At 36.9% G+C, this 27989-nt stretch overlaps 1 protein-coding gene and 1 long non-coding RNA gene across 2 annotated transcripts in view; one reads left to right on the plus strand and one right to left on the minus strand.

Annotated features, from left to right (window-relative positions):
- CFTR (CF transmembrane conductance regulator) overlaps positions 1-27989 on the plus strand; it is a 194461-nt gene that overhangs the window by 59796 nt on the left and 106676 nt on the right. The window contains 2 exon segments of the mRNA NM_001168545.1: positions 6180-6362; positions 16702-16893. Coding sequence (NP_001162017.1) covers positions 6180-6362; positions 16702-16893 — 375 coding nt within the window.
- Positions 105-27964, minus strand: LOC112134324 (uncharacterized). The gene is made up of 3 exons (XR_002915765.1): positions 27805-27964; positions 17970-18029; positions 105-123 (listed from the first exon to the last, which is right to left on the minus strand). It is a non-coding gene; the product is annotated as an uncharacterized LOC112134324 (long non-coding RNA).

A 27989-nucleotide genomic window follows, 5' to 3' on the forward strand; every position in this document is an offset into this window, starting at 1 on the left:
AGATGCTCTATTCCCAGCTGCTCGGGAGGCTGAGGCAGGAGAACCACTTGGACCTGGGAGGCGGAGGTTGCAGCGAGCCGAGATCACGCCACTGCACTCCAGCCTGGGCAACAAGGCGAGACTCTGTCTAAAAAAGAAAAAAAAAAAAAAAAGAAGTGGAGGAATATTAAATGCAATATAAAAGCTTTTTTTATTTTTAAGTCATACAATTTGTTTCACATAACAGATCAGGAAATAATACAGAGATCATAAGTTTTGGAGCTGGGTTTGAATCCTGGCTCTGCCATTTACTTTCTGTGTAATCTAAGTCAAGTTACTTAACTTTGTGGGCTCTCTGGCTCTCCATGTGTGAAATGGAGAATATTAATATTTACCTTGCAAGTTTGTTGTGAAGACTGAAGGAGAAAATTCAGGTAAAACATTCATCAGAGTACCATGCACACAGTGGTTCCTCAATAAACATTAGCTTCTCTGATTGCAAGTTCCAGTCTAAAGTGCTTTATATATACCAGCCAATAAAAGGATGCGGGAGAGATATATCAGTGTATTGTTTTCTACCATTTTAAACCTATTTTCATCCACTGTTACAAATTCTATCATACTGCTCCACATAAAAAATAGTATCAATGATTTTTAGTCTCTGAAGTGCAATATTTGATTATTGAGCACACCTGTTGAAGTTTTAGTTTCTTCTCACTTATATGGGTTGTGTAAAGAAAGGTAGGAGGTATAAAACCAAAGTCCTAGGTCTACATCTTTCTTAATGTCATACTTTGGATTCATTTATATAAGTAACTTGAGCACCAGCGCTTCATTTTACTTCATTTTTTAAAGATATAGTAAGAGTAATTCCCATCTGATTAGCAAAATTGTTTTGTAGAAAAGTTTGTGGATCGGATTTATTTTACTTAGATTTTAGGAATTTCAAGTGTCTTTGTAGGCATGAAGGAAAAATATGCAGTTTGACATTTTCTACTACTTTCAGGTCATTATTTTCCTACTCTGGTGCAAAAATCCTCAATTCCTGTCTCACTCCATCTAATCAAATAGGTAGCATGCTTGAGCCCTTACTATCTGCCAGGCACTAGGATAAGCACTTTATATGTTTTGTCCCACTTAATTCTCACAGCATTTCTATGACCTAAATAAAATTAATATTTTCATTTCACCGATAATAAAATGGAGGCTTCAAAAAGTTTAGGGACTTGGCTCAGCTCACACAACTGGCGAGGACTGAAAATGGATTTTAGTCCCAAATGTCATAGGCTAGAACCCTTTCACTAAACTGTTGTCTTCAATCTGGTGGCATCCTCCTCCTCCAGTCTTTGTCACCTAAACTCTGGGCACCCCTTGATGGCATTTACTTATGATGGTGATGCTTGTTAAACTTCCTGTTTGAGACTTCAACGTCCATATAAACGAGTCTTCCAATACTGTACTTAGAACTTATATTTTGTAGTGACTTCTTCAGAAGCTTTCTCTCTTAGTCATATCCTGAGTTTTGTTAGCACCTGGACTTACCTCACTTTGGAAATGTTGCACTCTGAAATCTCTTTCTCAACTTGGAATTTCCTAATCTTCCAACTGTTTGAGTCTTTATTCTACATTTACTGCCTTTCCATTTCATCAGGATTTCTAGTCTCTTTAATTCTTCCTTTTGAACTCCTCCTCCTGATTTAACCTCTGCTTATTCGAAGAGCAATAATTTCATTCTCTCAGCTGCACTCTCAATTCCCTTTTCCTTTTGGTGATTTTTCTTTTTCCTACAGAACACTTACTTTATCAGTTTTGGAGAAGAGAGTGATATCTGGGAAGCAATAGTGCTATCTGTTGACTCTAGTCAACTGTAAGTTTTATACATTTATTGTTTAAACCTTATACGGGTCTATAATCCTTCTTGGGAAAAATCCTTTCATTTGTCTTTAATTTCCTTTACCATTTCCTTAAAGGCTATTCCAGATTTTTATCACATTCACAAAATTCCCATCTTTTCTCAGGATCTGTCCACTCCCAGTAGATAGCATTGTCTGCCACAATACATAGAGAAAATAGAGGCCACCATCATATTTGAATGTTTCCAACTTCTCTCTTCACCCTTGGAATTATCTTTTTCTTCTTTTGTGTCTAAGAGAAAGATGTATGCTTCCTCTTACCCTTGTCTGAACTATTCTATTTTGCTTCATCTTCTCAGAACAGGGGACCAGCAATTATTCTTCCTCCAGAAGCTTCAACATCTTTTGTCAACTGACTCCTTCTCATGTTTAAATATTTTCAAGTTAAACAATTTCTTTCCTGACTTTTGCTCACGCAACCTCATGCCCAAAACCTTATCACTCTTCTTCCCTTTGCTGTCAAGGCTGTTCTCACTTCTTCACTTTTTGTGGACTCCTCCCCACTACAACATAGATTCTGTATCACCAATGTATTAAAACTGTTATACTCTTGTGGAATTTATCATTTAATTTAGCTTCAGTGAACCATTCTTTCCAGATTATTTTGGCCTCAGACCATGACTTCTAAGTCTGCCCTGCTTGCCACTTAAGTGATGATGGGCCAGTGGGTCCCCACCTAGGCTTTGTGTTAGTCCGTTTTCACGTTGCTGATAAAGACATACCCAAGAATGGGCAATTTACAAAAGAAAGGGGTTTGAGGGACTCACAGTTCCATGTGGCTGGGGAGGCCTCACAATCATGGTGGATGATGAAAGGCATGTCTCACATGGAGGCAGATAAGAGCATAGAACTTGTGCAGGGAAACTTCTCTTTATAAAACCACCAGATCTTGTGAGACTTCTTCACTATCATGAGAATAGGATGGGCAAGACCCGCCCCCATGATTCAATTATCTCACACTGGGTCCCTCCCACAACACATGGGAATTATGGGAGCTACAATTCAAGATGAGATTTGGGTGAGGACATAGCCAAACCATATCAGCCTCCTTCTGGCTTTTATGTTCTCTGTGGGTGACTGCCCTCAGGCTCAAGTGATACCAATGTGCTGATGACTCTCAAATGCGCATCTCTGGCTTCAGTTTCTTCCTTGAATTTCATACATATGTTTCCAAATTTCCTGTGTGTACCTCAAGGTTCTTATTCCTCACTCCCCAAGCTTCATAAATCCACTCATTTTAGTGTATTCTCCATCTCCTTTGATAGCATCCCTGAGAGGCAAGTCCCTGGTGAGTTATATATGACTCCTCCCTTGCTCCAAACCTGAGAGTAAGTAACATTCCTATTAACATATTAGGAAGCTGAGGCTTAGACAGTTTAAGTAACTCAAGCATGGTTACACAACTAGCTAGGGTAGAGCTAAAATATCAGGCTAGGCTTCTGTGACTCCAAAGCCCTTTCTCACGCAGCATATCATCACTTTTTTTTTTTTTTAAATCACATATATGATTTTTCTTTTCTTTAAGATATAGAATCTTGCTCTATCACGTGGGCTGGAGTGCAGTGGCACAATCATAGCTCACTGTAACCTTGAACTTGGGCTCAAGTGATCCTCCTGCCTTAGCCTGCTGAGTAGCTAGGGCTACAGACACACACCACCATGACTAGCTAATTTTTTTTTTTTTTTTGAGACAGACTCTCACTCTATCACCCAGGCTGGAGTGCAGTGGTGCAATCTCGGCTCACTGGAACCTCTGCTGCCCGGGTTCAAGCGATTCTCCTGCCTCAGCCTCCTGAGTAGCTGGGATTACAGGTGCCTGCCACTGTGCCCAGCTAATTTTTGTATTTTTAGTAGAGACGGGGTTTCACCATCTTGGCCAGGCTTGTCTTGAACTCCTGACCTCGTGATCCACTCGCCTCGGCCTCCCAAAGTGCTGGGATTACAGGTGTGAACCACCACGCCTGGCCACCTACCTAATTTTTAATTTTTTTGTAGAGACAGGGTCTCACTACATTGCCCAGGCTGGTCTTGAACTCCTGTTCTCAAACAGTCCTCCTGCCTCAGACACCCCAAGCGCAGGGATTACAGGCATGAGTCATTGCACCTGGCCTGTATATATGATTTTTAGTATATGTAAATATACATATTTATTAAATGTAAATATAAATGTGTGGAGTGATATCCATTGAAATGTTAAACATAGTTCTCAGTGGTACAACTATAGGTGATTTCTCTTTTCTTATTTCTGGTTTTCTATGTTTTCCAAATTTCTTGAAATGTGTCTTCTGTAATCAGAAATAACAGTTATTAGTAACAACAGTCTTCCATTGGTACAGGTGCTTATTGGATAAAAGTCCCACTTCTAAGCATGACACTCACAACTTTTAGGTTAATAGCCTTTGTCACCTTGCCATATACATCTGATCGAGCCACTCACACCATTCCTGAGATATATTTTGTTCCTTTGTGCCTAAATCACTGTGCATGCAGATCCATCTTCCCGGAACACTTATAACCATTTCTTAGTCCTGTGAAATCCTACTTACATCCTTCATAGCCTAGCATGTATGTCATTTACTTGGTCAAGGGTGAGTAGGTTGTTCTCTTGAATGTACTGCCATATGACGTTGTGTGATTTCAATTGTAGCACCAAGCACATTGCAATATTAATTCGTTTATTATTTTCCCATGTAGGATGTTTGAAGTAGTTTCTAATACAGAGATTATACTCAATAAATATTTATTAGATAAATAAATGAATAAGGGAATAACAAATGCCTTTGTCTCATTTTAAAATACTTTCATTGTTAGCTACCCGTATAATAAAAAACTAAAAGCAGTAGTCTTCAAGCATGATTGTTTATGTATGCCTTAAAAGAATTTTGAAAACCTATGTACCCCTGACACACTTTTAAGTTAACTTATACATTTTTCAACATAGTTTTAAGTGGTGGCAAATGATGTAGTTTCTTATGTATTTTATACTGCTTAAGTATGCTATACATGGATTTCTTCAAAACCTTGAAGCTGCAGTTTCAGTGCATTCAATTTATGGAAAAGAAATGAATTTATGAAATTGGTTCTTATTATCAAGTCAATCAGCTAAATATAACTTGCTTTCTGTCAGGAAAAGTCTGACTTTAAAATACAGATAAGTAATAACTAGTATTAATTAATTAATTAAATTATTAAAATTAAAATAATTAAATAATTTGTTAATTAAAATGTCTTATTCCCCTACTTATTTCTGCAATTTGACTCTAAGAATAGATAAGACACATAGATTGCCTTAGGTCTGAAATCTGTGAAATAAGATACTGCCTCCATCAGTATTTCTGCCTTTGCTTTTATGGGAGCCTCTTTCAAGAAAAAGTCATTCTCTCCTGGTCCCCTTGTTTGAGTCCCAGAGGTTTTCCTACACCAGAAAGCGCAACGTAGTAAGACTAGTACTCTACTCCCTTGCATGGTAAGTGAGAAGGCTGTCTGTATAAAATGAGGGAAGGACTCATGAGAGGGAAGTAGGTCAGGAGAAATGATAGATTCTCAGGCAGGTTAATTTTAGGAAAGAGTTCATAGAGTCCCTTAAAACAAGGTGCATCTGCTTCCTCCTGATCAATCTTTAGGACTGTTTACTTTGATTTGAAGACCCCTATGCTAAAGCTTCCCAAGGGGGCAATAGTGAGGCAAGGAATTTTTTAAAGGGAATTACTTCTTCCTTGCTACTTTTGTGAAATGAATTCATTTGAATTATCTGGCAATCTCTTCATATTTATATTCAACAATAATTACTTAAAGAAATGCTTTGAGCTTCTCAGAGGAGGGTGCTACCAGTGTGATGGAGTAGAATTCAGATTTGGGTAGTGACTTTAAAGCTATGTGACTTTAGTCATTTAACTGCTGAGTCACAGTCTACAGCTTCGAAAGAGGAGGATTATAAAATCTATCTCATGTTAATGCTGAAGATTAAATAATAGTGTTTATGTACCCACTTATAGGAGAAGTGTGTGTGTGTGTGTGTGTGTATATGTATACATGTATGTATTCAGTCTTTACTGAAATTAAAAAATCTTTAACTTGATAATGGGCAAATATCTTAGTTTTAGATCATGTCCTCTAGAAACCATATGCTGTATAATTGTGTACTATAAAGTAATAATGTATACAGTGTAATGGATCATGGGCCATGTGCTTTTCAAACTAATCATACATAAAACAAGCATCTATTGAAAATATCTGATAAACACATCTTTTATTTTTGATGTGTGTGTGTGTGTTTTTTTTTAACAGGGATTTGGGGAATTATTTGAGAAAGCAAAACAAAACAATAACAATAGAGAAACTTCTAATGGTGATGACAGCCTCTTCTTCAGTAATTTCTCACTTCTTGGTACTCCTGTCCTGAAAGATATTAATTTCAAGATAGAAAGAGGACAGTTGTTGGCGGTTGCTGGATCCACTGGAGCAGGCAAGGTAGTCTTTTTATTCTTCACTATTAAGAACTTAATTTGGTATCCATGTCTCTTTTTTTTTCTAGTTTGTAGTGCTGGAAGGTATTTTTGGAGAAATTCTTACATGAGCATTAGGAGAATATATGGGTGTAGTGTCTTGTATAATAGAAATTATTCCACTGATAATTTACCCTAGTTTTTTATTTCCTCATATTATTTTCAGTGGCTTTTTCTTCCACATCTTTATATTTTGCACCACATTCAACACTGTATTTTGCACATGGCGAGCATTCAATAACTTTATTGAATAAAGAAATCATCCATTTTACCCAGTCTTAACCAGAACAGACATTTTTTCAGAGCTGGTCCAGGAAAATAATGACTTACATTTTGCCTTAGTAACTACATAAGCAAAAGGTCCCCATTTTTGTTAACATTAGAATTTTCAGAATAGATTTAGATTTACGTATGATATAAGGAAAAATTATTTAGTGGGATAGTTTTTTGAGGAAATACATAGGAATGTTAATTTATTCAGTGATCAACCTCTTCTCCATATCCCACCCTAAGAACAACTTAACCTGGCGTATTTGGAGATACATCTGAAAAAACTAGTAGATTAGAAAGAAAAAACAGCAAAAGGACCAAACTTTATTGTAAGGAGAAGACTTTGTAGTGATCTTCAAGAACATAACCCATTGTGTAGATAATGGTAAACACTTGCTCTCTTTTAACTATTGAGGAAATAAATTTAAAGACATGAAAGAATCAAATTAGAGATGAGAAAGAGCTTTCTAGTATTAGAATGGGCTAAAGGGCAATAGGTATTTGCTTCAGAAGTCTATAAAATGGTTCCTTGTTCCCATTTGACTGTCATTTTATCTGTGGTACTTTGTAGAAATGTAAGAAAAAGTTTGGTGGTCTCTTGAAGCTTTTCAAAATACTTTCTAGAATTATACTGAATAATCTAAGACAAACAGAAAAAGAAAGAAAGAGAGGAAGGAAGAAAGAAGGAAATGAGGAAGAAAGGAAGTAGGAGGAAGAAAGGAAAGAAGGAAGTAAGTAAGAGGGAAGCAGTGCTGCTGCTGTAGGTGAAAATGTTAATGAAAATAGAAATTAAGAAAGACTCCTGAAAGGCAATTATTTATCAATATCTAAGATGAGGAGAACCATATTTTGAAGAATTGAATATGAGACTTGGGAAACAAAATGCCACAAAAAATTTCCACTCAATAAATTTGGTGTCAGGCTGGGTGCAGTGGCTCACACCTGTAATCCTAGCACTTTTGGAGGCAGAGGCAGGTGAATTGCCTGAGTCCAGGAGTTTGAGACCAGTGTGGGCAACATGGCAAACCCCACCTCTACAAAAAATACAAACAAAAAAAAAAGCTGGGTGTGGTGGTGTGTGCCTGTAGTCCCAGCTACTTGGGAGGCTGAGGTGGGAGGATCACCTGAGCCTGAGAGGTGGAGGCTGCAGTGAGCCATGATTGTACCACTGTACCCTAGCCTAGGTGATAGGCTCAAAAATAAAAATAAAAAAATTGGTGTTTGCAATGCTAATAATACAATTTGGTTGTTTCTCTCTCCAGTTGTTTTCCTACGTATGAAACAGGCTTTTAAAACAAAATGGCTGGAATTGTGCATTTTTTCTTACAAAAACATTTTCTTTCTTAAAATGTTATTATTTTTCTTCTATATCATGTATATTACTACTAGCAGTTTTCACTATTAAAAATTTATACCATAGGAGGTGCTGATACTAAATAAGTTAGCAGTGATCTAAACAAGGATGTTTATTTATGAAAAGGTAGTAATTGTGTTTCATAGAATTTTTAAAATTCTGCATATGTCTTCAAGATCAATTCTATGATAGATGTGCAAAAATAGCTTTGGAATTACAAATTCCAAGACTTACTGGCAATTAAATTTCAGGCAGTTTTATTAAAAATTGATGAGCAGATAATCACTGGCTGACACTGCAATTGTATCTTATGAAAAGCAGCTATGAAGGCAGAGTTAGAGGAAGGCAGTGGTCCGTTGGGAATATTTAAACACTTCTGAGAAATGGAGTTTACCAACTCAATCTAGGAGGCTGCCTTTTAGTAGTATTAGGAATGGAACACTTTATAGTTTTTTTTTGGACAAAAGATCTAGCTAAAATATAAGATTGAATAACTGAAAATATTAACATTTTAAGTTAAATCTTACCCACTCAATACAATTTGGTAATTTGTATCAGAAGCTTAAAAGATAACCTAATAATTCTTCTACTTCTATGACTTACCCAAATATGTTTGCAGAGATTTTATGTAAAGCTCTTCATTATACCACTGCTTTCAGGAGCCAAAAATTGGGTGGGGGAAGCCCCATAAATGTTGCATAATAGGGGTTTGATTAGATAAATTTTGGTGTAGTTCTATAATGGCATGTTATTCAGCCAATAAAAGGGTTGTTAAAGAATGACTGTGACGGATGTATATGATATACTCTTAAGTGAATAAAGAGTTACAAAATGTTATGTACAAGTTACAAAATGTTATGTACGTTATGATCCATTTTTCATAAAATCATATGTGTGTGTATATATGTGTGTCTGGAAGGATAAATTTATCAAGTTGTTATCTCTGAAATTTTGGGTATATTTTATGTTTCTAGATTTTCTGTTACTTTGTTACTTTACTGATAAAGTAATAACGTGGTTGACTTTTATCACTCTCCCCTATTAATAATAATCTAGGCTGCAAAAGGACCATGTCTTCTTTATTTTTATATTCCAAGGACTGTCAACAAGTGCCTAGCACTTGACAGGTATATTATAGAAATTTAACTGAATATCTTTAGGAAGTAGATTTTTGTTTGTAGTTGTTCTAGTCTACATTAAGTGTCTTGCACTTATGAAACTTCCTTGAATTATTTTAGTGAAGCAATATTAGTATAGAATTTTGCATCACTGGATGCCCTTGACTGAAAGCTGGCTTATGGCATCTCACTAGTGTGTGGGGAGTTTCAGTCCTTCTGTTGTCTGCATCACAGCTGAAGCAGTGCTGTTGCTGACAATTCCTGACACCACTTTGTCTCTATTATTGATCATTGCCTCACTATGGTACTGAGTTTTAGCTTATTCTTGTAATAACTGGGACTCATATGTATAGAATAAGCTATTAGCTCATGTTTTTGTTTGCTTTTTATACAGAATACATGCCTGCAAAGAGTTTTATCAATATTTTGGAATTTTGGGAGATATGAAGTTAAAAACATCATTGAATATATATATATATACACACACGCATACGTATATGACACTATACATGATTTATTTTATTTAATTTTTAAAATTTTGTTCTTTTTAGAGATTAGGTCTTACTCTGTCACCCAGGCTGAACTTCAGTGGTGTGATCATAGCTCACTGTAATCTTGAGCTCGTGGGCTCAATTGACCTTTCTGCTTCAGCCTCCCAAAGTGCTGGAATTATAGGCATGAGCCACTGTGTCTGGTCCAATATGTATATATATATTTTTAACCTGGATTATCAGAGCTATATTGTGTTTAGGTTTATAAAGCTGTACTATGTGAAAATATCACTTCTAGGTTTAATTGTGTACAAAAGAATTTTATATAGAAATGAGGTAATTCAGATTTTTTCCCGTATAATAAGAATTGTAAAATTTACTGAAAGAAATATCAAAAAGATATCTGTTACATGACCTTCCTTTCTTCTGAATATATTTCAGGTGATATTATTTATTAAACTTTAAAAATGAAAATTAAAATATATAAAAAGTTGAAAATTATTCCTCTCTTTGCTGTCTCTCATCTGTCCATTTTCCATTCTTCTGCATTCCCTCATCCAACCAAGGTAGCCAATCCGGGTAATTTTTTTTAGTATCTTTCCAGAGATGTTTCTCTCTCTATATATAATCAATATATATTTTTTATTGTTCCCCACCTCTCTTTTTATGTAACAATATGCAGAGTTTTGTTTCTTGCTTTTCCCACTATCTTGGACAACTTTCCATATTCAAAGCACAGAGGACTTGCACATATGTTCAGACTGCTGAATATTTGTGTCTCTCCCCTGCCATTCATATGTTGAAATCCTAACTCCCAAGGTGATGGTATTGCAGGGTGGGGCCTTTGGGAGGTGATTAGTCCATGAGGGTGGAGTCCTTAGTAAATGAGATTAGTGTCTTTATTAAAAAAAACCTTAGAGAGACCCTCACCCCTTAGAGAGACCCTCACCCCTTTCTGCCATGTGAGAACACAGCAGGAAGACAGCTGGCCATCCAGGAATCAGAAGTCTCTTAGCAGACCCAAATCTGCTGACACCTTGATCTTGGACTTCCCAGCCTCCAGAACTGTGAGAAATAAATTCCTGTTGTTTATAAGCCACACAGTTCATGGTATTTTGTTATAGCAGCCTGAACAAGGACACACACACACACACACACGCACACACATTTAAATAGATGCATAGTATTCTATCATATGGATGGATATTCTATGATATAATGAATCACTATTGATTGACATTTGGGCCGTTTCCAATATTTTGTTAACACAAAGAACAACACTATAAATAACTTTATATACATACCATTTAGCACATCTGCAATTGTATCAGTAGGCTTCCTATAAATGGTCAAGCATTTGTGTACTTGTGATTTTGGTAGATGTTGTCAAATGTCCTTCCCTGAAACTTGTACCAATTCGTACTCATGCCATACACTCTAAATAGAGTGCTGATTTCCCCACAGCATTACTAACAGATGATATTATCTAATTTAAAAAGTTTCTCATCTTATAGGGAAAATAGTATGTCAATGTATTTTTAACTTGCATTTCTTTTATTATGAGTAGTGTAAAATATCATTTCAACTTATACACAGGAGGAATTTCTCTCTGTATAAAGTGATCCTAGAATCATAATGAAAAATATCACCAACTCATTAGGAAAATGTACAAAGGATTGAATAGATATTTCATCAAAAATAAAAATATAAGTGGCCTTTAAACATTGAAAGGTAACATTTGAACAAAGACTTGCAGGAGGTGAGGGATTAGGGAATGTAGACTCTGGGAAGAGTCTTCCAAGTAGCAGGTGAAGCAAGTGCAAAGCTTTCAGATGGGACTGACTATACCTGTCTGGTTTGAAGAACAGTAAGGAGGTCAGTGAGGCTGGCATAGAGTAAGACAGGGAGGGTAGAATACTGTCAGAGAAGTAATCAGCGGTGGAGGTAGGGGGTAAACCATAAAGTGCTTCGTAAAGACTAAGGCTTTTTTCTCTGGGTGAGATTAGAGGCCACTGGAGAGTTTTAAACAGAAGTAACAGGGCCACTTTGGCTAATGTTTTTAGGCTATTCTGTAGGGAGACAAGGGAGGAAGCAAGGAGATGAGTTAGGAGTCTATTGTGCCAATTCAGGCAAGTGATGATGGTGGCTTGATCCAGGTAGTGGTGGAAGTAGTATAGTAGGAAGTGATCAGATTCAGGACATGCTTTGAAGGAAGATCCAATAGAATTAATGGATAAGTTGAACAATGGCATATGAGAAAAGTCATAGAGGAGTCAAAGATGATTCCAAGCTTTCTGGACCGAGTAACTGGAAGGATAAAGGTGCCGTTTACTAGAAAGATAATGGGAGAAACAGGTTTTGGATGGAGCTTGGTTTGGGGATATTAAGTTTGAAATGCCTATTTGACATCCAAATAGAGATGTTAGTTGGATGTATAAGTCTAGTTTCAAGGAAGAGGGGCCTGGTAGTGTGAAGATGGGGCTGGATAAGATTCCAAAGGAAAGAGGGTTGATAAGAAGAGAAAGGGGTGTAGGGGTTAGCCTAGGGGCATTCTAAGTATTAGAGGTTAAGGAGGTGGGTGAAGAAAACCCGATAAAATAAAAGTCTGAGAAGATAAATCTAGTGAATGAATGTGGTATCCCGGAACCCAACTGATGTCAAGCAGAAGGGTGTTATCAACTAGGTCAAATGGTCATTCATCAAGTAAGATGAAACTGTGATAATTAACCAGTGTCTTTTGAAATACAGAGATAACTTGTGACTTAATGAAAGCAATAGTAGAGAAGGTCAAACTTGACCAGAATGAAATTAGAAAGAATAAGAGGAAAGAAAAGACCAAATACAGACAACCATTGATGACTTATTCTTTTGATACACTCCTGGAGTCCACTTGCTAATACAACTGACCCTTAAGCAATACAGGCTTGAACTGCATGGGTCCACTTATTTGTGAATTTTTTTTCAATTAATACATTGGAAAATTTTTGGAGTTTTTTGACAATTTGAAAAAACTCACAAACTGTGTAGCCTACAAATACCGAGAAAATTAAGAAAAAGTAAGATATGCCATGAATGCATAAAATATGTGTAGACACTAGCCTATTTTATCATTTACTACTATAAAATATACACAATTTATTATAAAAAGTTAAAATTTATCAAAACTTAACACACACTAACACTTACCCTACCTGGCACCATTCACAGTCAAGAGAAATGTAAATAAACATAAAAATGTAGTATTAAATCATAATGGCATAAAACTAATTGTAGTACATATGGTACTACTGTAATAATTTGGTAGCCACTTCCTGTTGCTATTACGGTAAGCTCAAGCGTTGTGGGTAGCCATTTAAAACACCACATGATGCTAATCATCTCCATGTGAGCAGTTCTCTCTCCAGTAAATTGCGTATTGCAGTAAAAAGTGATCTCTAGTGGTTCTCGCATATTTTTCATCATGTTTAGTGCAATGCCATAAACCTTGAATAACATCAAGCAATCCATAAAAAGTACCACTAGTGATGATGGGAGTGCTTTCAGGAAGCACGGAAAAGTTGTAACAGTACAAGAAAAAAAGTTGAATTGCTTGGTATTTACCATATATTGAGGTCTGCAGCTACAGTTGCCTGCCATTTCGAGATAAATGAACCCAGTATAAAGACTGTTGTAACAAAAGAAAAGAAAATGTGAAACCATCAGTGCAGCTATGCCAGCAGGTGTGAAGTCTTGCACTTTTTGCAAAATACAAAATATGAAATATGTGTTAATTGACTGTTTATGTTATCCGTAAGGTTTCCAGTCAACAATAGGCTATTAGTAGTTAAGTTTTTGTGGAGTCAAAAATTATACGTGGATTTTTGACTATACAGTGGGTTGGCACCCCTAACCTTCATGTTGATAAAGGGTCAATGGTATATTATTTAATTTTTTTGTATTTATATTCATAAATAAGATTAAATCTGTATTTCCAAGTAATCTCCATAAGATTTTATTATTAATATTATTATTATTATTTTTGAGACAGAGTCTTACTCTGTCGCCAGGCTGGAGCACAGTCATGCGATCTCGGCTCACTGCAACCTCTGCCTCCCAGGCTCAAGCAATTCTCCTGCCTCACCCTCCCGAGTAGCTGGGACTACAGGCACGTGCAACCACACTCAGCTAATTTTTGTATTTTTAGTAGAGACGGGGTTTCACCATGTTGGCCAGGATGGTATTGATCTCTTGACCTCGTGATCTGCCTGCCTCGGCCTCCCAAAGTGCTGGGATTACAGGCGTGAGCCACTGTGCACAGCCATTAATATTATTGTTACCCAATAAAAAAAAATTTGGAAACTTGTCTTCTTTTCCCCTGATTCTGTTTAAATAGCACTGGAGTTACCTGTTTTGAATTTTTTTTCCAAGCGGTCCCTTATGAGTTTTCTCTATGTTTTATTTGTTTCATTTCTTATATTGTATTTTTGCAACTCCTTTAATGATACTTTTCTTCCTGATTAGGTTTCTACTAAAACCAAACAAGCTTTCCATGAATTAGCTTTTAGATTTACTTATTAGCTTAACTGTTCTGTTGTATTGTAACTCATTAATTTATAATTTTATCTTTATTAATTATTCTATTTTTCTTCTGCTTTTTTGTTGTTTTTCTAGTTTTTGAGTTAGATGTTTGATGCTTTTTAAAAAAGCTGTGCATTTTCCTCTGGGTAATACTTTAGCTATATATTATGGATTCTGATATATAGTGTTTCCATTACATTGTTTTCTAGAAAATCTGTAGCTTTGATTTATATTTGTTTCCTCTTTGACCTAAGATATCCTAAGGGAAAGTTTAACATTTTCCAGAAAGAAAAAAATTTTCTTTGTTTTCCAAGATTGTTGTTCAAATTATTTCTACTGCTTGGAATTTTTATCATTTTTGTGTATCCAGTAAATAGTCAATATTTGTACTTGCTCTCTGACCACATAAAAGACTGTATTTGTGTAGTTTCTATTAATGGATTAGAGTTAAATTCAGATATTAAATGTACATCATTATTCATGATATTTAGGTCTTCTACATCTTCACTTATCTTTTTTCTACTTGGTTTGTCATTAACAGATAAAGTTGAATTAAAGGCTTCTACTACATACGTTTCTCCCTGTTATTCCTTATAGGTTCTGTAATTTTTGCTTCAAGAATATTGCTTTTTAAATTTAATGTGTAGATACTTATAATTACACTCTAGCATTATAAAGAGCCTTTTCTTTTTCATTGAATGTATTTGGGCCTGCATATGTCTAACATGAAAATTATAGTCCTTTTTTTGTTTCTTTGTTTGTATTTACAGTTTTAAGTTCCATTTTCAACATTTATGCATTCTTTGCTTTAGGTGTGTCTCTTTTAGTTAGCATAAAATTAGGTTTGTCTTTAATTTCACCTGAAGTCTTTTCCTCTTAATAGATGGGTTAAGCCAATTGAAAAATAAAACTGACTTAGATACTTTTATTTCAAGTATGTCCTCCACAAATATTTTTTGAATAGATTAGCTAATATACTTTGGAATTTGTTAAAAAAAGATTTTTATAAAAATAATTATGATGAAATGTACATAACATAAAATTTATCATTTTGACCATTTTTAAGGGCATAGCGCTGTGGCATAAAGTATACTCACATAGTTGTGCAACTATCACCTCCTTTTGATTTTTATTTACTAATTTTGTAAATTTGTTTCATCTGAGCTGTCTTATGTTTTGTTTTATGTTTTTCTTTCCTTTATTATGAAGTCACTGTATTGTCTATAGGCTATGTGTATCTGTGAGTGTGTGTGTATATGTGTGTATTATGGTTTTTAAAAAAGTCTATATTTGTGTTCCAGTGGCTATACTTATACTAATAACTTTGTGTTAAATTTTTCATTCTATGTGACTCTAGTTCACTAATATGAGCTCTGATAAAATCAGTGCTTTTTCGAGGTTAGGAGATCAAGACCATCCTAGCTAACACAGTGAAACCCCGTCTCTACTAAAAATACAAAAAATTAGCCGGGCGTGGTGGCGGGTGCCTGTAGTCCCAGCTACTCGGGAGGCTGAGGCAGGAGAATGGCGTGAACCTAGGAGGTGGAACTTGCAGTGAGCCGACATCATGCCACTGCATTCCAGCCTGGGCGACAGAGTGAGACTCTGTCTCAAAATAAATAAATAAATAAATAAAATCAGTGCTTTTTCTTCCTCTGCTACCTCCTTTCCTTCTACTCAATTTTAGTCAGTAGTATTATCTTTTTTCAGATTTATCTTTGTATTGTTAAATCTGCTTATGCTTCTATTACTTTATTTATTAGCTTTAAATGATACCTTTTGACTTTCAGCTTTTCTTAATAAAGCAATCAGCAAATTTCCTTTACACTCCACACTTATACCCCATTTCCTTTGTTTGTTTATTTGGTTTTTACTTCTAACTTTTCTTATCGTCAGGACATATAACATATTTAAACTTTGTTCTTCAACTATAATTGTGCCGTTAGTTTTAATTTTTGTTCACAGTTATATAAATCTTTGTTCACTGATAGTCCTTTTGTACTATCATCTCTTAGATGACTTTATACTCCAAGAAAAGCTCATGGGAACAATATTACCTGAATATGTCTCTATTACTTAATCTGTACCTAATAATATGAAGATAATGAATCTACTTTGTAGGATTTCTGTGAAGATTAAATAAATTAATACAGTTAAAGCACATAGAACAGCACTCAACACAGAGTGAGCACTTAGGAACTGTTAGCTGTTACTAACATTTCCCATTCTTCCTCCAAACCTATTCCAACTATCTGAATCAGGTGCCCCTTCTCTGTGAACCTCTATCATAATACTTGTCACACTGTATTGTAATTATCTCTTTTACTTTCCCTTGTATCTTTTGTGCATAGCAGAGTACCTGAAACAGGAAGTATTCTAAATATTTTGAATCAAATGAGTTAATAGAATCTTTACAAATAAGAATATACACTTCTGCTTAGGATGATAATTGGGGGCAAGTGAATCCTGAGCGTGATTTGATAATGACCTAATAATGATGGATTTTATTTCCAGACTTCACTTCTAATGATGATTATGGGAGAACTGGAGCCTTCAGAGGGTAAAATTAAGCACAGTGGAAGAATTTCGTTCTGTTCTCAGTTTTCCTGGATTATGCCCGGCACCATTAAAGAAAATATCATCTTTGGTGTTTCCTATGATGAATATAGATACAGAAGTGTCATCAAAGCATGCCAACTAGAAGAGGTAAGAAACTATGTGAAAAATTTTTGATTATGTATATGAACTCTTCACATTACCCAAATTATATATTTGGCTCCATATTCAATCAGTTAGTCTACATATATTTATGTTTCCTCTATGGGTAAGCTACTGTGAATGGATCAATTAATGAAACACATGACCTATGCTTTAAGAAGCTTGCAAACACATGAAATAAATGCAATTTATTTTTTAAATAATGGGTTCATTTGATCACAATAAATGCATTTTACGAAATGGTGAGAATTTTGTTCACTCATTAGTGAGACAAACATCCTCAATGGTTATTTATATGGCATGCATATAAATGATATGTGGTATCTTTTTAAAAGATACCACAAAATATGTATCCTTAAAAATATACTCCAAAAATTATTAAGATGATTTTAATAATTTTAATAATACTATAGCCTAATGGAATGAGCATTGATCTGCCAGCAGAGAATTAGAGGGGTAAAATTGTGATGATATTGTATCCCTGGCTTTGAACAAATAACCATAAAACTTCCAGTGACTTCAATTCTTTGATGCAGAGGCAAAATAAAGATGATGTTATTACTCATTTCACAACAATGTTGGAGAATGAGCTAATTATCTGAAAATTACATGAAGTATTCCAAGAGAAACCAGTATATGGATCCTGTGCCGTTCGCTATGTAAATTGTGTGATGGTGGATTCAGTAATTATTGCTTAAATGTTAGGGCAGGGAATATGTTACTATGAAGTTTTTTGGCAGTGTACTCCAAATAGTGTTTCTGATTCAAAAGCAATATCTTTGATAGATGGCATTTACGATTCCTTTATGTAATCTTTTATAAAAAAATTGCAGAGAAAATAAAATGTAGCTTAAAATACAGTATCCAAAAAAAGTGGAAAAGGGCAAACCATGGATTAGATAGAAATGGCAATTCTTATAAAAAGGGTTGCATGCTTATATGAATGGCTTTCCATGTATATACTCAGTCATTCAACAGTTTTTTTTAGAGCCCCATTCTTATTTTTTATACGCTTTGAGAGCATAATGAAAAGAAAAGCTATCCTGCAAAAGTTTTGGACTTACCTCAAAGAGGATATACTTCATTCCTCAAAAGGCCTTCTTCCAGGAATAGTATTTCATAACCTGAAGGTTGGAAAAATCTGGATTTGTTACAAAAAAATCTGAGTGTTTCTAGCGGACATAGATATTCGTCTAGGAGGGGACTAGGTTATAGGAGTGGTAGTGCCTTGCAAGATAAATCCTGGGCTTTATTTACTTACGAGTGGAAAAGTTTCGGAAGGTGCCTTACAGACTTTTTTTTTTGCGTTAAGTATGTGTTTTCCCATAGAAATTAATTTATAAATGGTGGTTTGATTTCCTCAAGTCAACCTTTAAAAGTATATTTAGCCAAAATATAGCTTAAATATATTACTAGTAATAAATTTAGTACTGTGGGTCTCTCATTCTCAAAATGAGCATTTACTAATTTCTGAACACTGTGCTAGGTCCTGGGAATACCAAATTGAATAAGACATAGTCTATTTTCTGAAGGGTTTATAGCAGAGTCCCCTGTGTTAATAATGAAGGATTGTGGTATGTGAATAATATATCAATAAGGTTGTTAAAAATAATGAAAAAAGGAGAAGAGGAAGAACATCTTTTTTTTTCCTGATTGCATGGGCAGCCTTAACATTATTTTTGAAGTGTACAATTCAGTGTTTTTTTAGCATATTCACAGGGTTGTATGATCATCACCATATTTTCAGCCTCTTGAAAAGAAATCCTGTGCCTATTAGCATCCAATTACCATTCCTTTGTAGCTAAGTCTCCCCCACTCCAGCTTTAAAAAATCACCCATCTACTTTCTGTCTCTATAAATTTGTCTCTTTTGGACATTTCACATAAATGAAATAATATAATAGGGTTTTTTGTGTGTAAATAAGCTTCTAAAGAAGAAGGAGGTAAGGAATCATCATTCAGCAAATATTTATTAAGACTTGCTATATTTTATACAGTGTACTAGGAGCTGGAGATGAAAATACGTGTAGAACATGAATCATATACTTCAGGAATTCATGGACTAGTGGGAAAGATTAACATATCAATAACAAATCGAATTGCTGATGTAACAGAAAATGACAGAGGCATTTTTACAGGAGTAAAAGGAGGTAACATGGACTGTATCTGGGTCTGCATGATGTGAGGAGTAACCTCCTTACACAAAGAGGCACAAGGCTAATGTCCTCCGATGGAATGATTCACCAATTCTAAGGGTGACAAGAATGAAACTTAGGGCCTTGAAGGAATATTTTGATTAAGAGCTGCCAATAAAGTAGAGTGAAGATTAGATTGATGTGAAGAAGTGGGAGATTAATAAGTAAATGGTCACTGGCTTGTTGAGAAGATTAAATGAGGTGTACATATAATGTACCTAACACAACGTCTTGTACAAAGTAGCCATTCAGTAGAGACTAGCTTGTATTATCTCCCTTTGAGGTAAAGAAAACTGTTAGAAATAGTATTTCTACTACTAATAGTATTTCTTCTACTTATGCCTCCATTTGAGGTGAAGAATACTGTTAGAAAACATGACACAGGAGAAATACCCCTGAAAGCCAGTTCTTATTAGTGACTACTGTGCAGAAAAGACGGAGGTTGGTGTAATTAAGGAGAAGGAAAGCCATGAAGCCAAAGTATTATGGAAAAAGCATCGAGGGAGGAGCCAAGATGGCCGAATAGGAACAGCTCCGGTCTACAGCTCCCAGCGTGAGCGACGCAGAAGACGGGTGATTTCTGCATTTCCATCTGAGGTACCATGTGCATCTCACTAGGGAGTGCCAGACAGTGGGCGCAGGTCAGTGGGTGACTGCACCGTGCGCCAGCCAAAGCAGGGGCGAGGCATTGCCTCACTCGGGAAGCGCAAGGGGTCAGGGAGTTCCCTTTCCGGGGGTGACAGACGGCACCTGGAAAATCGGGCCACTCCCACCCGAATACTATGCTTTTCTGACGGGCTTAAGAAACGGTGCCCCAGGAGAGTATAGCCCGCACCTGGCTCAGAGGGTCCTACGCCCACGGAGTCTCACTGATTGCTAGCACAGCAGTCTGAGATCAAACAGCAAGTCTGCAGCGAGGCTGGGGGAGGGGCGCCCGCCATTGCCCATGCTCGCTTCGGTAAACAAAGCAGCCTGGAAGCTTGAACTCCCTGGAGCCCACCACAGCTCAAGGAGGCCTGCCTGCCTCTGTAGGCTCCACCTCTGGGGGCAGGGCACAGACAAACAAAAAGACAGCAGTAATCTCTGCAGACTTAAATGTCCCTGTCTGACAGCTTTGAGGAGAGCAGTGGTTCTCCCAGCACGCAGCTGGAGATCTGAGAACGGGCAGACTGCCTCCTTAAATGGGTCCCTGACCCCTGACCCCCGAGCAGCCTAACTGGGAGGCACCCCCCAGCAGGGGCAGACTGACACCTCACACGGCTGGCCGGGTACTCCAACAGACCTGCAGCTGAGGGTCCTGTCTGTTAGAAGGAAAACTAACAGAAAGGACATCCACACCAAAAACCCATCTGTACATCACCATCATCAAAGACCAAAAGTAGATAAAACCACAAAGATGGGGAAAAAACAGAGCAGAAAAACTGGAAACTCTAAAAAGCAGAGCGCCTCTCCTCCTCCAAAGGAACGCAGTTCCTCACCAGCAACGGAACAAAGCTGGACGGAGAATGACTTTGACGAGCTGAGAGAAGAAGGCTTCAGACGATCAAATTAGTCCGAGCTACGGGAGGATATTCAAACCAAAGGCAAAGAAGTTGAAAACTTTGAAAAAAATTTAGAAGAATGTATAACTAGAATAACCAATACAGAGAAGTGCTTAAAGGAGCTGATGGAGCTGAAAACCAAGGCTCGAGAACTACGTGAAGAATGCAGAAGCCTCAGGAGCCGATGCGATCAAATGGAAGAAAGGGTATCAGCCCTGGAAGATGAAATGAATGAAATGAAGCGAGAAGGGAAGTTTAGAGAAAAAAGAATAAAAAGAAACGAGCAAAGCCTCCAAGAAATGTGGGACTATGTGAAAAGACCAAATCTACGTCTGATTGGTGTACCTGAAAGTGACAGGGAGAATGGAAACAAGTTGGAAAACACTCTGCAGGATATTATCCAGGAGAACTTCCCCAATCTAGCAAGGCAGGCCAACATTCAGATTCAGGAAATACAGAGAACGCCACAAAGATACTCCTCGAGAAGAGCAACTCCAAGATACATAATTGTCAGATTCACCAAAGTTGAAATGAAGGAAAAAATGTTAAGGGCAGCCAGAGAGAAAGGTCGGGTTACCATCAAAGGGAAGCCCATCAGACTAACAGCGGATCTCTGGGCAGAAACCCTACATGCCAGAAGAGAGTGGGGGCCAATATTCAACATTCTTAAAGAAAAGAATTTTCAACCCAGAATTTTATATACAGCCAAACTAAGCTTCATAAGTGAAGGAGAAATAAAATACTTTACAGACAAGCAAATGCTGAGAGATTTTGTCACCACCAGGCCTGCCCTAAAAGAGCTCCTGAAGGAAGTGCTAAACATGGAAAGGCACAACCGGTACCAGCCACTGCAAAATCATGCCAAAATGTAAAGACCATCGAGACTAGGAAGAGACTGCATCAACTAACGAGCAAAATAACCAGCTAACATCATAATGACAGGATCAAATTCACACATAACAATATTAACTTTAAATGTAAATGGACTAAATGCTCCAATTAAAAGACACAGACTGGCAAATTGGATAAAGACTCAAGACCCATCAGTGTGCTGTATTCAGGAAACCCATCTCATGTGCAGAGACACACATAGGCTCAAAATAAAAGGCTGGAGGAAGATCTACCAAGCAAATGGAAAACAAAAAAAGGCAGGGGTTGCAATCCTAGTCTCTGATAAAACACACTTTAAACCAACAAAGATCAAAAGAGACAAAGAAGGCCATTACATAATGGTAAAGGGATCAATTCAACAAGAAGAGCTAACTATCCTAAATATATATGCACCCAATACAGGAGCACCCAGATTCATAAAGCAAGTCCTGAGTGACCTACAAAGAGACTTAGACTCCCACACATTAATAATGGGAGACTTTAACACCCCACTGTCAACATTAGACAGATCAACGACACAGAAAGTCAACAAGGATACCCAGGAATTGAACTCAGCTCTGCACCAAGCGGACCTAATAGACATCTACAGAACTCTCCGCCCCAAATCAACAGAATATACATTTTTTTCAGCACCACACCACACCTATTCCAAAATTGACCACATACTTGGAAGTAAAGCTCTCCTCAATAAATGTAAAAGAACAGAAATTTTAACAAACTATCTCTCAGATCACAGTGCAATCAAGCTAGAACTCAGGATTAAGAATCTCACTCAAAACCGCTCAACTACGTGGAAACTGAACAACCTGCTCCTGAATGACTACTGGGTACATAATGAAATGAAGGCAGAAATAAAGATGTTCTTTGAAACCAACGAGAACAAAGACACAACATACTAGAATCTCTGGGATGCATTCAAAGCAGTGTGCAGAGGGAAATTTATAGCACTAAACGCCCACAAGAGAAAGCAGGAAAGATCCAAAATTGACAACCTAACATCACAATTAAAAGAACTAGAAGAGCAAGAGCAAACACATTCAAAAGCTAGCAGAAGGCAAGAAATAACTAAAATCAGAGCAGAACTGAAGGAAATAGAGACACACAAAACCCTTCAAAAAATAAATGAATCCAGGAGCTGGTTTTTTGAAAGGATCAACAAAATTGATAGACTGCTAGCAAGATTAATAAAGAAAAAAAGAGAGAAGAATCAAATAGATGCAATAAAAAATGATAAAGGGGATATCACCACCGATCCCACAGAAATACAAACTACCATCAGAGAATATTACAAACACCTCTACGCAAATAAACTAGAAAATCTAGAAGAAATGGATAAATTCCTCGACACATACACCCTCCCAAGACTAAACCAGGAAGAAGTTGAATCTCTGAATAGACCAATAACAGGAGCTGAAATTGTGGCAATAATCAATAGCTTACCAACCAAAAAAAGTCCAGGACCAGATGGGTTCACAGCCGAATTCTACCAGAGGTACAAGGAGGAGCTGGTACCATTCCTTCTGAAACTATTCCAATCAATAGAAAAAGAGGGAATCCTTCCTAACTCATTTTATGAGGCCAGCATCATCCTGATACCAAAGCCTGGCAGAGACACAACAAAAAAGGAGAATTTTAGATCAATATACTTGATGAACATTGATGCAAAAATCCTCAATAAAATACTGGCAAACAGAATCCAGCAGCACATCAAAAAGCTTATCCACCATGATCAAGTGGGCTTCATCCCTGGGATGCAAGGCTGGTTCAATATACGCAAATCAATAAATGTAATCCAGCATATAAACAGAACCAAAGACAAAAACCACATGATTATCTCAATAGATGCAGAAAAGGCCTTTGACAAAATTCAACAACGCTTCATGCTAAAAACTCTCAATAAATTAGGTATTGATGGGACGTATCTCAAAATAATAAGAGCTATCTATGACAAACCCACAGCCAATATCATACTGAATGGGCAAAAACTGGAAGCATTCCCTTTGAAAACTGGCACAAGACAGGGATGCCCTCTCTCACCACTTCTATTCAACATAGTGTTGGAAGTTCTGGCCAGGGCAATTAGGCTGGAGAAGGAAATCAAGGGTATTCAATTAGGAAAAGAGGAAGTCAAATTGTCCCTGTTTGCAGATGACATGATTGTATATCTAGAAAACCCCATTGTCTCAGCCCAAAATCTCCTTAAGCTGATAAGCAACTTCAGCAAAGTCTCAGGATACAAAATCAATGTACAAAAATCACAAGCATTCTTATACATCAATAACAGACAAACAGAGAGCCAAATCATGAGTGAACTCCCATTCACAATTGCTTCAAAGAGAATAAAATACCTAGGAATCCAACTTACAAGGGATGTGAAGGACCTCTTCAATGAGAACTACAAACCACTGCTCAAGGAAATAAAAGAGGATACAAACAAATGGAAGAACATTCCATGCTCATGGGTAGGAAGAATCAATATCGTGAAAATGGCCATCCTTCCCAAGGTAAATTACAGATTCAATGCCATCCCCATCAAGCTACCAATGACTTTCTTCACAGAATTGGAAAAAACTACTTTAAAGTTCATATGGAACCAAAAAAGAGCCTGCATCGCCAAGTCAATCCTAAGCCAAAAGAACAAAGCTGGAGGCATCACACTACCTGACTTCAAACTATACTACAAGGCTACAGTAACCAAAACAGCATGGTACTGGTACCAAAACAGAGATATAGATCAATGGAACAGAACAGAGCCGTCAGAAATAATGCCACATATCTACAACTATCTGATCTTTGACAAACCTGACAAAAACAAGCAATGGGGAAAGGATTCCCTATTTAATAAATGGTGCTGGGAAAACTGGCTAGCCATATGTAGAAAGCTGAAACTGGATCCCTTCCTTACACCTTATACAAAAATCAATTCAAGATGGATTAAAGACTTAAATGTTAGACCTAAAACTATAAAAACCCTAGAAGAAAACCTAGGCATTACCATTCAGGACATAGGCATGGGCAAGGACTTCATGTCTAAAACACCAAAAGCAATGGCAACAAAAGCCAAAATTGACAAATGGGATCTAATTAAACTAAAGAGCTTCTGCACAGCAAAGGAAACTACCATCAGAGTGAACAGGCAACCTACAAAATGGGAGAAAATGTTTGCAACCTACTCATCTGACAAAGGGCTAATATCCAGAATCTACAATGAACTCCAAGAAATTTACAAGAAAAAACCAAACAACCCCATCAAAAAGTGGGCGAAGGACATGAACAGACAGTTCTCAAAAGAAGACGTCTATGCAGCCAAAAAACGCATGAAAAAATGCTCACCATCATTGGCCATCAGAGAAATGCAAATCAAAACCACAATGAGATACCATCTCACACCAGTTAGAATGGCAATCATTCAAAAGTCAGGAAAGAACAGGTGCTGGAGAGGATGTGGAGAAATAGGAACACTTTTACACTGTTGGTGGGACTGTAAACTAGTTCAACCCTTGTGGAAGTCAGTGTGGCGATTCCTCAGGGATCTAGAACTAGAAATTCCATTTGACCCAGCCATCCCATTACTGGGTATATACCCAAAGGACTATAAATCATGCTGCTATAAAGACACATGCACACATATGTTTATTGCGGCATTATTCACAATAGCAAAGACTTGGAACCAACCCAAATGTCCAACAATGATAGACTGGATTAAGAAAATGTGGCACATATACACCATGGAATACTATGCAGCCATAAAAAATGATGAGTTCATGTCCTTTGTAGGGACATGGATGAAATTGGAAATCATCATTCTCAGTAAACTATCGCAAGAACAAAAAACCAAACACCGCATGTCCTCACTCATAGGTGGGAATTGAACAATGAGAACACATGGACACAGGAAGGGGAACATCACACTCTGGGGACTATTGTGGGGTGGGGGGAGGGGGGAGGGATAGCATTGGGAGATATACCTAATGCTAGATGACGAGTTAGTGGGTGCAGCGCACCAGCATGGCACATGTATACTTATGTGACTTACCTGCACATTGCACACACGTACCATAAAACCTAAAGTATAATAATAATAATAATAATAATAATAATAAAAGAAAAAACATCAATATGAATTTTCATGTTGATAAAGTGGTTATAAAAGATAATTATAAGGATGGTCACTTATAAATATGGTAGTTGTGTGTGACACAATTTACAGAAGTTGGTATATTGTGTGGAAGAAAACAGCATAAGATCTTGAAGGTTTGAACTGTGGGCACGTTGGCTCCATGTTCAAGAAATGGCAATGGGGTTGGGAAGTGATTCCACTTTATGTCCCTTTCAGACACATAAATATTACGTGTGTGAGTATCTTATGCCAGACACTATTCACTGTGTAGTGAGCATGGTGGGTAGGAAACGACAACTTTATTGTCTTTTCTGTCAGAGAACTTGTAGGCTGGTTGGGGGAAAGAGACCATTTCAATATGAAGTGCTGAGCTAGAGGTACCCTTAGGGCACTACAGAAGCCTAGCTGATGGCTTTTAGCCTGGCTAGACAGTTCAGGGATCTCTAAAAGCAGATGCCTTGAAGGCTGAGTCAAAGACAAGAATGTATTTTGGACAGAGGAAATTGTATGAACAGAAACACAGGACATGAAACTACTTGGTTGGTGGAGGGTATCATCAGCATAGAACCAGACAGAACCAGAGTGTAAATAAGCCAGAAGGCCATGTCATGGAGGCCTTGTATACCAGTCTTAGGAATTTGGTTGTGGAGAGCTTTCATCAGGGGAATGATGTAATCAGCTTGGAAATGTGGATATATCACTGACTGTGATAGTGAGGAGCAGAATTAAGGTGGACATGATTAGAAGCTTTGTGAACAGCAGAAAGAACATAGATTTTGAAAGCTGACAGACCTAGGTTACTGAAGAAAGTTACTTAACTTTGCTATGTCTTGAGTTTTATCCTCTGCAATATGGGGCTAATACTGCCTATTTTATAGAGTTTTGTGGATTCTGGCATATATAATAGAAAATAAAACAGCTATTATTATTATTGTTGATGGTACTATTTGCAATATCTGACTAGAAGGAGAAAGACTAATAGGAAGCTATTTCAGGAATCCAGATATTGTCATGATGGACAGGAAGAGACAAGAGTTACATAGAGGAATTCTGGGAAGATAAGAGATGTCATGTTTATGTACTATTTGCATCCATCAGAAAAGGCATCAGGAAAAATGATCCTTCAGGAAAGAGTGATTTTTTTCCTTCAAGAAATTAGAAGAGGAGAGAAATTGGTTTAAGATTAAGGACTCCATGCATAACAGAAATTGGGAGGGAAGACAGGTAGAAATGCTATGGGGTTAGGAAGGAAGAATGCAGAGGTGGATTACTTAGAATTGAGACATCTGATCAAGACACAGGGATCACAGCTTTTGCTAACGAAGTACTAGTTGAGGATGCCTCTAGGTGAGGTTTAATAAATAATTGTTGACAATAAGCTCCATTTAAAAAATAAACAATTTATGCTTCTTCTTTCCTAAGTGTCAAATAAAACACTCAGCTTTTTATTTCAAAGTATCCCTGAATCCCTGTTCCCTTTTTTGTCCTGCTGACTTTTGGAACTGATTTAGGCTTCCTTGGTCATCTTGTGATAGAAAAAATCACCCAGGAATTTCCTACATTTCTTGTATTTTAAAAAAATGTAATGGATGTAATGAATTTTAAGCAAATGTAATGAATACAATGAGTAACTTAGTATATGCTGTTTTCTTCTCTATGCTGAATGTTTCATACATGTTCTTTTCTATACAACTACATGGTCAATTCCTTGAAAATATCAACTCCAAAGTCTTTATTTTGGTATACTCCGTGTAGCACATTGAGAGAGTTTTAAACTCTTGTTGGATGACTGTTTCAAAAGTGTTTTGAAGTAAGCATGTCAGTTGCAAAAAGTTTGCTCAGCAAATGTTGTTCTGTCTCACAGTCTCAGACACTGAGCAGATGATTACATGGCAGCAGGTGATTGCTGGGAGTAACAGACAAAAGTAACTGAAAGTGCTCGGTTATCTTGACAGTCAAAATCAAAAGTGTACCCTATTTTCAGTGACTAAAGAGTTTCTTTTTGTGTTTTTGGTATTGTTGTTAAATAAGCATTCTCACCTTTGAAAAGGCCAATAAGAATTCAATACAGTATAATGCCTGTGTGCCAAATGAAGGTGCCCCTTTTTTTTAAGTGTGGAGGAGTTTTGATCATAAGAACTTGAAATACCTACAGAATCCTTGATGGTTAAGCAGCTGGTGCCAGCACAAGAATCCCTCAATATGTTCTCTGTGAAACCCTGATCACCAAATGCAAACATTCATGATTCAGTATATTTTCATTTTGACTGCCAAAGTTGATCGTTTCTTAATATATTACATCTAGACTTGGAACTGAAGATGAGAACAGAATATTATC

Source organism: Pongo abelii, chromosome 6, assembly GCF_028885655.2.
Source record: "Pongo abelii isolate AG06213 chromosome 6, NHGRI_mPonAbe1-v2.0_pri, whole genome shotgun sequence".
Lineage (NCBI taxonomy): Eukaryota > Metazoa > Chordata > Mammalia > Primates > Hominidae > Pongo > Pongo abelii.